At 51.0% G+C, this 12306-nt stretch overlaps 1 protein-coding gene across 1 annotated transcript in view; it reads left to right on the forward strand.

Annotated features, from left to right (window-relative positions):
* Positions 1 to 31: 31 nt before the first annotated feature.
* Positions 32 to 12306, forward strand: part of AXIN2 (axin 2) — a 24130-nt gene continuing 11855 nt past the window's right edge. The window contains exons 1-2 of the mRNA XM_017740750.1: positions 32 to 962; positions 6844 to 6984. Coding sequence (XP_017596239.1) covers positions 139 to 962; positions 6844 to 6984 — 965 coding nt within the window. The 5' untranslated portion in view covers positions 32 to 138. The remainder of the gene's footprint in view (positions 963 to 6843; positions 6985 to 12306) is intronic.

A 12306-nucleotide genomic window follows, 5' to 3' on the forward strand; every position in this document is an offset into this window, starting at 1 on the left:
CCCCCCCGTTTTTTTTTTTTCCCCTTTGCAGAGAGGAGGCTCCGAGGATCCCCTGCTGACTCCAGGCAGAGGCAGGCAGAGGCGCAAGGCAGCTCCTGAAGCAACTGGGAGCCCCTCTCCCCAGCGAACTCCGGAGCCATGAGCAGCGCCGCGGTCCTCGCCCACCTCCCAGACCCCAGCAGCAGCTTCAGGGAAGACGCCCCCCGACCCCCTGTCCCGGGGGAGGAAGGAGAAGCACCATGCCTGCAACTCGCCAGCTCGTTTCTCCCCAAAAGCCAAAGCTTCAAGGCCATGCCGGTGCCTCCTGCCCCGCGGAGGAATGAGAACGGACTCGGGGAGCCGGAGGGCAGCGCGTCCCCAGACTCCCCTCTAGCCAGATGGACCAAATCCTTGCATTCCCTGTTGGGAGATCAAGATGGTGCCTATCTTTTTCGGACCTTTCTGGAAAGGGAAAAATGTGTGGATACCTTAGACTTCTGGTTTGCCTGCAATGGCTTCAGGCAGATGGACCTTAAGGATACCAAAACTTTACGAGTAGCCAAAGCTATTTACAAAAGGTACATCGAGAACAACAGCATCGTCTCCAAGCAGCTCAAACCTGCTACCAAGACCTACATAAGGGACAGCATCAAGAAGCAGCAGATAGATTCCATCATGTTTGATCAGGCACAGACTGAGATTCAGACTGTGATGGAGGAAAATGCTTACCAGATGTTTTTAACTTCTGATATATACCTCGAATATGTACGGAGTGGAGGAGAGAATCCTGCTTACATGAACAGCAATGGACTGGGGAGCTTAAAAGTTGTCTGTGGCTATCTCCCGACCTTGAATGAAGAAGAGGAATGGAGCTGTGCAGACTTTAAAAACAAAATCTTGCCTTCGGTAGTTGGACTATCCAGCAAGATGTTGAGGGTTACAGCAAATGTCAGAGCCACGGAAACGATTGAGAACGGATACAGGTAAGGGAACCCCTGGAAATTGTGCTTTGTTTTAACTTTTAAGGACTTTGAGAGTGTTTTTCAGAAGGTTGTTGGGATGGGAATCAAGGGGAGGCTGGGTTTCCTGAAGGGCTGGGAGCACAGCTGCTTCCCCACACCTCCAAACACTGGAATTTGTGGGGTGTTGTCTGAGCGTGGGGTTTTCCCCCCTCTACAGAGGAAAACAAGATCCTGTGCTCTGAAGCCCTATTGGCTCTTTCAGTTCTTTTATAGATCAAAAACTTCATAGCAGCTATGTCCTCCGGACATACGTTAATTATTGGTTCAACTTTCAAACCTATTAAGAGCAGTAGTGGAGTGGATCATAGAGACACATGAATAATGTAACCTACCAGTTCCCCAGCTCCACCGTCAACCGGTGTTTAACGCTGTTGGTTATGTGGGAAGCAATTGTGCGGTCGTGGAAGAGGAAATGTGTGCACTGACTGCATCAAACTCTGCAACTTGGGCAGAATCTGCCTTTGACTCTGTGTGTGTGTGATGTGCAGCCTCTCCATCGCATGGGGTGTTGGTGTCATGTCAGAGCCATCTAGGGTGGCTTTGAGCCAGTGCATACGGGAGGATACTTAAAATTTGAGTGTTTAAGGTGGTAGAGGCATTCCAGGTGTGGAGTAACAGATGTTTGGTAGGTCTTTGGTGCTCTCATGTTGGCCATGAGCTCAGAGTTAAACTCCTTAAGAGGCGGTGGTGCCGATAGGGATGTAGGGACGTTGTGTGGTGACAGGTTGTCCTTGTGCCCTGGTCCTGGGGTGCATCTGCATTGCCGGAGCCTTCTCTTTTGTTGGACATGTTGATGGCACAGCAGTGTGAGGGTGAGGAGAGTAAGAGCCATCTCGAAGTGCAGTGGGGGATGGGAAGGAGAGACTCTGATGAGCAAATGATGAGTTGTATAATCCTCTGAAAATGTATTCTTTCCTCTCCCCACCCTTGCCATAAATGTGGATTGTTGAATCAGGGCTGAGAGGAGAGGGCTCTGCTGCAGATGTGCGCTCTCCTCCGCCGGCCCGGGAGCCTGGGGGTTGGTATGGTGAGTGTTTGACATGTCGTTTACAGGAATTTTGAGAGTGTGTCTGTGATTCATGGACATCAAAGGGCATCGGGCTTCTCCCGGGGAGGCTTTGCTGGGGCGCTCCTCTCCTGCCCCCGGAGAGCTTCCAGCTGTGCCGGGCTTCCTGGTGCCGTGGGGTGCTTGGCAGGGTCCCCCCTGCCCGGGAGGGTGCTCCGGAGCCAGAGCCCTCTTTGGTCCTCTCCCTGTGCTGGAGGCTGTCCTGCCAGCGGCGAGGGATGAGGTGCTGGGTGTGGGGACAGAAGGGATGAGCTCCATCCCGGCGTGGCCTCTGAACCCCTCCTGCCGGGGGCTGCGGGGGGGCAGCGCTGGCAGCTGGTCTGTGGAGGACTTGGGCTTTGGGATCCTCATCTCGTGCCTGAGTGTTGCTGCCTGAGCATCTGCTGTTCTCCAGAACTTGGTTTGAACTGCTGCCCTTCGCTGGCTTTCCAGGAGGGGGATGTTTGATGCTTTTATCTCTGAGCCTTTGTTGGGATTCAGAGCTGGAAGGGCTTGGCTGTATGTTCTACCAGAGCTGCAGGCCCTGCTAAACCCACATGTGCCTTGTCCAGGAGAGCTCTTGCAGCGCCGTGGCTGCTTGCCTGATTAGTGCTGGGCTTTTTTTCCTTTTCTTTTTTTTCCCCCCCTTTCTTTTCTTTTTTTGTCCAGGGATTAATGCAGCTTGCTCCTCACATGTCAGATCTACCCTCCTAGGACATTAGGTAGTGCGTTTTGCTTTGATCACCTTCTGCTGAATTTCCAGGAGCTTTTGCTCTCCATGGGGCCAAGAGATCTCAATGCAAAGAGAGGGGAGGTCAAGCTGAGATGCTGCTCAGTTCCTCCCGTTTGTGAAGCCACTTGTGCGTGCATGTGCTTGAAGCTGATGAGCATATGGATGGGTTATCTCTCATCACTCAGCATTTAGGATCGTGGCTAGGATTGGAACTGAAGCTTGCACAAAGTCTTTCCTGGTGAGTGGCCAAACCACGCCTCCCTCATGTGTATGTTGGAATTAAGGAATTTCTGCTCAGTGTGCTCTGGTTTTGAAGGGCTGTGCAGGCTCTGGCCATTCGCTTCGGTGGGTTTCAATGTGATTATCCCAGCAAAAGCCGGCAGCCCTGGGCTGAGCCCACCTGACAGTGGGAGCGCAGCGATCTCAGGCCAGCCTGGTGTTTGCATGGGAGACCACCTGGGAATCCCAGGGCACGGAGTCATGGCCAAACCCATGGCAAATGGGGAGACCGCAGGAACCGGACAAGTTGAAAGACTTTGTTTGGCCCCAGCGCCGGTGATGGACAGGAACAGGAGAAGTCAAGTGAAAACACAGAGTTTGCACCTGGCTGGGGAGCAGGCACTTGCAAACTGCTGGCTGTATATTTGGAGCCCTAATACAGGGAATATTTTAAAAGCAGGACCTCCCTCTTGTCCTCCCAGGCAACTCCCCTCCCCTCTGGGCTGTGGTGTGGTTAAAACTGGCCTCTTCCCGCTGCTGTGCTGGACCTGGCCCCATGCTCCAGGAATTCCAGCTATTATTTATACGCGCTTCTAAATTTATCATGCACGACTTTGTGTACACAGAGAGCGCCTCTTTCTTTGCTGTGCCGCTGGGGTAACGTGGGTTTGTTCAGCCCAAGGTGGACTCATCTGCCTCCCATTAGGCTCTAACATCAGTGGGGCTGGCCTTGCTGGGGGAAGGCTGGGGCTTGCAGATGGCCTTCTGCCGGCTCCCAGTGCTTCCTGACCTTTGAAAGGACCCGCTGGTGCAGCTCCTTGTGTGTGAAGTTATTGGAACTAAGTTTGGCTTCAATTATCAAAGTAAATGATGCCATTGTAAAGCTATGCTCAAAGCAGTGTTCTACAATTAGAGCGTGGAAGCTGTGATTAACATAGTTGTGTTAAAATTTTTTTTTTTTTCAGGTTTGTGCATGTGTGGTTTTTTTACTTTTTTTTTTTAGTGTTTTTAAACCCATGGTTGCCCAATGATGTTTGTCCCAAGAAAATACTTAATGAGATTCAATGCTGCCTCCAACTGCTCCTTGTACAGTTTTTCTCTCTGTGTGTAAGTCTGTGGTTTGACCTGCCCAAGTGCTTTTATTCTAAAAGCAATCTGACAATAAAAACACCCCTGCACTCTGAAACTGCACCCTCATAACAGGGGATACAACCAGCAGCCCCCCTGAAATTTTCATGGCATTATAATACCTCTGATATGGCCGTTGCCTAACATAGCAGAGAGAGTTACATGCTGTGTGTCATCGCATCAAGATAAGAATAGGCTGAGAAACATCAGACATTCTCCTTGAAGCTCCAGAGCAACTGCTACCTGACAGCTGAAAACACTTTGCATATTGAGTTTGGAGCTGGGCTGTGTTTGTGTGTGCAGCATCTGTGGCAGGAGACCACCACTTTCCCTGGAATTTAAAACCCTCACAGGCAACTTGATGCATCTGGGTGCAATTACTGGAGTAAGGTGGTCAAATTAAAAGGGGAAAAACCCCCCAAAAACATGAAACATATCAAAACAGCCCCCACTGGTTTTCTGAAAGGATGGGGAGATTTCTGTGGGGCAGTGTTGGATGTGGAGCAGGGATGAGGACTTTAAAAATACCCCTTTAGGGGTTATTTATTTTTTTTTTTGTCCATGAGGTATTGGTAGGTGAATGATGCTGCAGCCCTGCTGGGAAGATGAGTTAGTTGTGGCCACTTTCTCTAGTTACATCTTTGGACACACCTCCTCTCCCTGTGCCATACCCATACGGACCCGCTGCCTCCGCCCCCAGCTCAGCCTCTGCAGGAATCCTTCTGTGAGAACAGCGTGGCAGATCCACCCCCTGGGTGTGACAGGGGTGACTGACAGACACCTCCCAGCAAGGTGCTGGTCCTGTGCTAGGGAGCATCCTGCACCCCTGAGCCTCATGGAGCATCCTGAGCCTTGTGGTCCTCAGATGCAGTCTCAGGACCCGAGATGGTTTCAAATCAAAAAGTGGGAAGAGCTGCATCCCTTACACATTGACCCAAAAGCCCCCCAGGGGCGTAGGAAGGGTGTCTGGGACTGCACATCCCCCTGATCCAGAGCAGAAGACTCCATGGTTTTTAGAGGAACTTTCTTGTAGTAGCAGCAGGATAACATTGCTTTCACCCACATGTGGAATTAATTTATCTTTGAAGATTTAACTTCTTTCCTGTGGCATTCCTTACTATCTCATTTTTTTCCCCTTCTTCTTCTTCTTCTTCCCAGATCTATAGTTTTTAACATCTTGATCTCCCCATCAAAAATGCCTTGGCCTCCTTGGAAAGGAATGCAACCCCGGCTGGGCTGAATACCTGCCTGCAGCCAGCCCCACGCTGCTCATACCAGAGAGGCCCATCTTCCCCACCAGCCTTCCCCCTCCTTTTTCAATTTTTTTTTCCGTCCCCTTATTTTTAAAAAACCTTTAAAAGCCGTGCTGAGGCTCCTGCTTTTGGTGCTGGGGGAGGAAGGATGGGGTGATGGGGACACAGGGAGGAGGATGGAGATGGAGAGCAGAGAAGTGGGAGGACATTGCTGTCACTTAAACCCAGCTGGTCCCTCCAGCCCCAGGGGGGCAGGGAGATGGAAAGCCCATAAAAAAAAACCTGCCGAGCCTGCTGGCACATTCCTTAGGCCCCCGAGTCCTGGGTAAGTGGCCCTAATTATTAAAATCAGCAGTCCTTATCAGATGACAAGGCCTTTTGCTTTGATATACAAAGGCAGAAGCTTAACAACCCCATCTTGCCCTGGAAGAGGAACAAAATGTGCACCTTAACATGTGGCTTTCAAACCTCCCTGCATAATCCCCTTATCACCTGCCAGGATATGTATATTGATCCTGGCTGGGAAGTTGGAGTGATGGAGGCAGCGGGCAGGGGGATGCCCAGGACCCCCCCTCCTGCAGTGACCCTGCCATGCTGACCTGGCCCTGCTCCATCACAGCCCGTGTCACTGCCCATGAGTTTTTCACAGGACTGCTCCTGGGTGCTCAGCTCAAACATCCAGGCTTGGCTTTGGGTTTGCTTGTCTGGGTGAAGCCAGAGGTGTTGGGGTCAGTAGCCCATGTGCCCGTTAATACAACCTGCTGGCCTCTCCTCACATTCCCCCATCCATCCTCCTCTTCCCCACCCAACTTTATGCCAAAAAAACATTAGTAGGAGGTTCTCCTAAAAACGGGGACTTTTTGTTGTGCGTTTTTATAGTGCCAGGAAGGTGGCATCCATCTTTGGGAGGCCGAGCCTGGGACAGCAGATCTCGGCCGTGCCCTGTGCCTCTGACACGTGGGGGTCCTGCCCCTGTAGTTCCAGGCAGTTCTCTTGGTTCAGGCAACACAGACATCAGTAACTTGTGTTCCCAAAGGGATCCTAACCCTTGTCTTCAGAGTAGAACTAATCCTTGTTAGCGGTTCCTCATGGCTTTCAGTGGGACTTGAGCTGTGAACTTCCTGGATTTTCCCTGCTGGTGCCAACAGCAAAACTCCTGCTGACCTCAGCAATGCAGCATCAAGCCTTAAGGACTGAGTTTTTCAGGGTATCAGAGGATGTAGACATGCTTCCTGGGATTTTCTAGCGTGCTTTAGAAGATGCTAAAAGTCTTTAAAGTTGGGCTCAGGGCGTGTTTAGACAGAGCATCCTGGTTTAGGCAGTGTGCTGGCTGAGGTCTGAGCAGCGGATGGTTGGCTGGTTCTGAAGAGGTTGAGCAGGTGGTGAGTGTGGTTCTCATAAGGATGGTGCTGCCATGAAGCCTGAGACTGTCTGGTAACTGGATTCCTGTTCTGCCTGTCCCAGGTCCTTCAAGAGGAATGACCCCGTTAACCCCTACCACGTGAACTCGGGCTATGTCTTCGCACCGGCCACCAGCGCTAACGACAGCGAGATCTCCAGCGATGCCCTGACGGACGACTCCATGTCGATGACGGACAGCAGCGTGTGAGTATCTGGTGCTGGCCACATTTTGGGATGGGACACCTGTAAATCAGCTGTGCTGATGCTCCATGGGGCTTAGGGGACTGATGGGTCATCACCCTGCTCGACCCAAAGGAGTTGTGTGCCCCAACCAGGGCATGGCAGCCTCTCTTTCCTCAGGTATAGGATGAAGGGAAATAATGAATCCCTCTCTTGCCATTCTGCAACTGCAGCTGAGCAAACATGTTCTGTCCTGGCCCATGGTGCTGCCTGACTAACCCAAGGAGCGAATCAATCTCCCTGAGCCTTTGTCTTAAGGCCAGGCTTCCTTAACTAGTTATCAGTCATCAAAGAGAAGGAGATAACTTCCTGTAGGAAGTACTTTCTGTAATTAACGTTCTTCATTAATGTCAGAATGTACATTAATAGGGCCCGTGACCTGAAGGGGCAAATAGCTGCTCGTCTAGCGTGGCTGGGGCAGTCTTCAAAGAGCCCTTTGGATGAGCTGCATGGATCGGGTCTGGGTGTTTCAGGAGCGTAGAGGGATGAGAGATGATGCTGTGGCTGAGCCCAGGAATTGCAGGATGTGTCTTCTCCTGGCTGCTGAGGAGTGTGCAGCTGGGAGCAAGGTTTGACTGTCAGTTTGCTTTCCTCAGCAGGAGGGAGGTGGGGCTTCTGTTTCTGTAGAAGGGACAGTGAGACTCAGTGCTCCTAAGGACCATTTTCTTCAGCTGAGCAGAAGACAGATCTTGCTCTTAGTGTTTCATGATCTTCACTTAAGTGCAGGTGCTCTAGAAAAGCCCACCTGTAAACAGAGTGCTGCATTGCTGGTCTTTCATCTTGAAACTTCTCCAGTGTCTGTGTCAGACATGTCCAGTGGTCCCTGTGTGCTCCTCAGAGAGATTTTCATGCTGGGTTTTTAAAGTCAACATGCATGAAGATACACAACAGAAAACAGGATTTACCAAAAATCCTCAATGCATTAAAAAAAGCTCTTTTTTATTTCTTTTTTTTTAAGGCACATGCGTGTTTTGAACTGATATTACGGAAAAAAATAGCTTGTTGTCCCAGTAGATTCCCTTATTGAACAATATTGGCATTAAATAAAAGAGCTGAATCATAGGGTGACTTCTTTATTTCTTCTTACTGGCTCTGGTTGTATGTGATCATGTGTCAACAGAGCATTCATTGGGTTAGTCATTTCTGGACCAGTGTAGGGTCACTTGGGATTCACAGGGCTAGGATTATACCCTCTCTTCACAGCAATGCCAATTGTAGGCCTTATACAGATGAGAGCACTGAGTGAGAAATAAAGTGCATGGTGGATGAAAGGCTTAACTGAATCGCTTTCAGCCCATTGTTAGTCCAGGGGAGCTTAGCGGGGATGAGAGGGCAGCAGCCCGCTTTGAAATTTGCTTGAACAAGTGAATAGGAGCTCCCCATAAAGCAGCGCCTGAAAGGAGCTGCCTGTTTTTTCCTGCCGTAACAATGGCCCGCGCAGGCTGTGAGAGGTTGGGGAAGCTTGGCTGATTAAACTGCCCGCAGCTCCAGGTTGGGGGGCGGCGGGGAGGCCCGGGGGTGGCAGAAAGGGAGATTTCCTGCTGCACAACCCGTCCCCCGTGCCCCCCGGGCCATGCTCTGGCCCTGGGGCTGGGAGCGGGCTGGGTTCTGGGTGCTTTTGCAAGTGGGAGAGGTAAACTGGCAGCTCTGGAGGCTGGGCTTAAGGGTGATGTAAAACTTCCTCTGCAGAGGAGAAGGGCTGCTGCCAGCATCTCTGTAGAACAATTGGGATTCGCGGGCACTCCTGGCACCGGCTCTGCTGAGAGCTGGAGGTGTTGGGAGTGTTTTGGGGGCACAAAGCCACCCTGGCTGAGCCCGGATGCTCGGCCTGTCAGGTTTTATCCCCCGGAACAGGGGACCTGAGCTTGTTCTGTTCCAGCAGTGCAAATGCAAATTAGTTGTTTTGGCTCATACTGGTATCAACTAAAGAGGAAAAACTTGTTCTGGAAAAGTCTGTCAGACACAGCAGTAAAGTGAGTTTGGAGCTTTGGTTTTTTTTTAATAAATCTAAGTCAGAACTGCACTGGGACTAGGAGAAATCTCCAAATAATGCATTATCTGCCTTTTTTATTTTATTCCAGAAGCCAGGGACCAGTCTGTCCCTATATATTTTGTAATAGCCACAAAACATCATGCAAATTTCTATTTCCATTTCTTGATTGGGGGGGAAGGAAAGGGGATTTTTTTTTTTTATTTGCTTATATCTTATTTATGGATTTACTTTGGACACAGGGGAATGCTGCTGAGCAAACTTCAAATATTACCTTATCTTACAAACCAGGCTTTTGATGTTGGCAAGATCAGAGGCTTGTTTCAGAGCCGTTGCCAAATGAAGATGGGAGTGAATGCATATGCGCATGAGTCTGATATTTCAAAGCAGCAGTAAAACTACATTCAGGTTAGGTCAGGCACATCTGAGTCAAAAGGCTAAGATAATTGGCTCAGCTTAAATGGCAGCTGACTGGGTAGAAGACTTCAAACTAGTGTTTCCCCCAGAAACAGATTGGCTTAGCCCCAGCCTGGTTAGCTGAAATGTTTATAATTAAACTCTACTATTTAGTGCCTCAACTCTGTAGCTCTTCAGCTCGAAGCTTTCAGTAGCCAAGAAAGTGAGTGCAAATGTTGGCTGTTGGAGCAGGGGGAGAGGTGGCACCTGGAGAGCTGGGGTTAACCCTTGGCCTGCCCCAAAACCTCTGGCCAAGTTCAGCCCTTTCATTTCAAGGGTGCTTTCTCCTGCTTAGCAGCATCAGGGTTCCCCCTGCCCCCCATATCTCTTGCCAGACTAATCCTGGCTCCAGCTCCATCCATCTGTCCCTCCTGCAGTCAGGGGTCACTTGTTGGTCACCTCTTCAACCCTGGCCTTGTCCATTTTCACCCCGTTTTCTAGGAGAGGGTTTAGACAGCAAAGTGGCTGCTAAAGTCCCTTCCCTTTCCCCAGGCTGACTTCCCCAAGCTGCTCCATAGCCCTCCCATCCCAGAGAAATACCTCTGGGTTTTTTAATTTTTTTTTTTTTTTATTCTGCACGTTGTTACAAGTTGCAGAATTGTTCTGCCAAGGCAGGGCTGTGGAAGCAGGGAGCTGGAGGTTTGGTGTGGGGCTCTCAGCTGTAACCAGAGGAATTTTAGGGGAAAGGAGCAGTTTCTGTGTCAACCTGAATGAGTGCAAATCTTAAAGTGAGGAGCCCACACTGTCGGGTCAGCATTGCTTTTCCTCCTCCTCTACAAGTGAGTCCCCACTCCTGCTCCATAGCCTGTCCCAGAACTGTCCCTTCGGGCAGAGATGTTCCCTGTGGAGCTGGGAACTTGGGGATACCCCACAGGGAAGATGTGTGCTGCAGCAGAGGGGTTGGGGACAGCATCTCATGCTTGTAGAGCTGGAGGGAGGTGGGGAGTGTGGGAGGGCTGCAGGGCTCCCTGGTTGTATCCCTGGGGTGGACACACAGCTGCTTCCTTGCTCCTCCCCATCTGGCCTCTTGGAAGTGGCTGCTAAAGTCCCTTCCCTTTCCCCAGGCTGACTTCCCCAAGCTGCTCCATAGCCCTCCCATCCCAGAGAAATACCTCTGGGTTTTTTAATTTTTTTTTTTTTTATTCTGCACGTTGTTACAAGTTGCAGAATTGTTCTGCCAAGGCAGGGCTGTGGAAGCAGGGAGCTGGAGGTTTGGTGTGGGGCTCTCAGCTGTAACCAGAGGAATTTTAGGGGAAAGGAGCAGTTTCTGTGTCAACCTGAATGAGTGCAAATCTTAAAGTGAGGAGCCCACACTGTCGGGTCAGCATTGCTTTTCCTCCTCCTCTACAAGTGAGTCCCCACTCCTGCTCCATAGCCTGTCCCAGAACTGTCCCTTCGGGCAGAGATGTTCCCTGTGGAGCTGGGAACTTGGGGATACCCCACAGGGAAGATGTGTGCTGCAGCAGAGGGGTTGGGGACAGCATCTCATGCTTGTAGAGCTGGAGGGAGGTGGGGAGTGTGGGAGGGCTGCAGGGCTCCCTGGTTGTATCCCTGGGGTGGACACACAGCTGCTTCCTTGCTCCTCCCCATCTGGCCTCTTGGACTTCCATGGACAGAGAACACCTCCTTTTCCACTGAGTGTGTTAATGGGATTCATCCCATGGGTCCATGTGCTCATGCTGGCATTTTTACTTAGCTTTGAAATGCCTGTTTTACTGGGCATTCCCTTTGCCGAAGGTCATCCCTAAGAGACCCTTGTCTCGGGAAGCCCTGGTTAACAAACACATCTCTGAAGGTACAGGTGCTTTGATTTTCACCTTAGATTTTGGTTTTCCCCCATCCTCCCCCAAAACTAAGACATGTCATGTGCCTCAAGCCCCATTGCCCCATGGGTTTGTGGAGCTGAAAAGCTTCATGGGGCAAAGGAGAGGTGCTTGGTGGCCACCAGTGGCTGTATTGGCTGTTCTGTGCTGGGATGCTCCTCCAGAAAGCTGCTGGAGCGCTGTGTTGTGCAGTGGGGACATGGGGACAATCAGCTCCGTTCACTTTCCATGTTATGTGTGCGCAAAAACTGTGTCTAGAGGAGGTTGGTGCTCATCTTGTGGCATCAAGGGCCTCCCAGCATGCTCGTTTTTATTATCAAGATTTTTCCAAGTTTATTAAGATGAGATCGTTCTGATCCTTCACTCCAGGCTTCACAGCTTAATCTTGCTCATTAAGGCAATTTAATGGCAACTGAAGGCTTTGGCCAAGATCTTCACAAAACTCTGCCATCGCCTGCTTCAAGCTTTGAGTGGTGGCATCTGATCATCCTCCTCCAGGGGAGGGACGTGGTGTCTCTGGGAAGGTGTTCCTGTGTGCCAGTGTGTGTCCACCATCACTGTGGCCACAGGAGGGGACATGCAGGGACACTGTGCCACGTTGGCTCCTCTGGCAGCAGCGTGGGGCCGGCGTTGTCTGCTCCTCCTTGTGCTGGAGTTATTTTCTCCTCTCAGGAGATGAGTCAGGTGTGGGGGCAGGTGGATGAAAGGGATGGCACCGGAGATCAAGGTTACTGAGGCAGTCTGAAGGAAGTGGTGGAATGAGACATTCAGGATCTCCAGGCATGCTCTTTCAGCTGGCCCTGCTGTCTGTGCAAGGCCCTTTCATCCTCGCTGGGGTAATTTTTTGCATGGCTGGGTGAAGATGCCCTGTGGGACATCCCTGGAGTGGGATGTGCAGGGGGCTGGTCCCACTGGAGAGCCTTGAACTCCTGGCCTGGTCCCTCCTCGTGGGTTCCAGGCAGGAGCTGGGGTGGCTGTGGGGAGCAGTGTCCAGAGGACAGGCCATGGCCATGCTGA

Source organism: Corvus brachyrhynchos, unplaced genomic scaffold (assembly GCF_000691975.1).
Source record: "Corvus brachyrhynchos isolate BGI_N302 unplaced genomic scaffold, ASM69197v1 scaffold218, whole genome shotgun sequence".
Lineage (NCBI taxonomy): Eukaryota > Metazoa > Chordata > Aves > Passeriformes > Corvidae > Corvus > Corvus brachyrhynchos.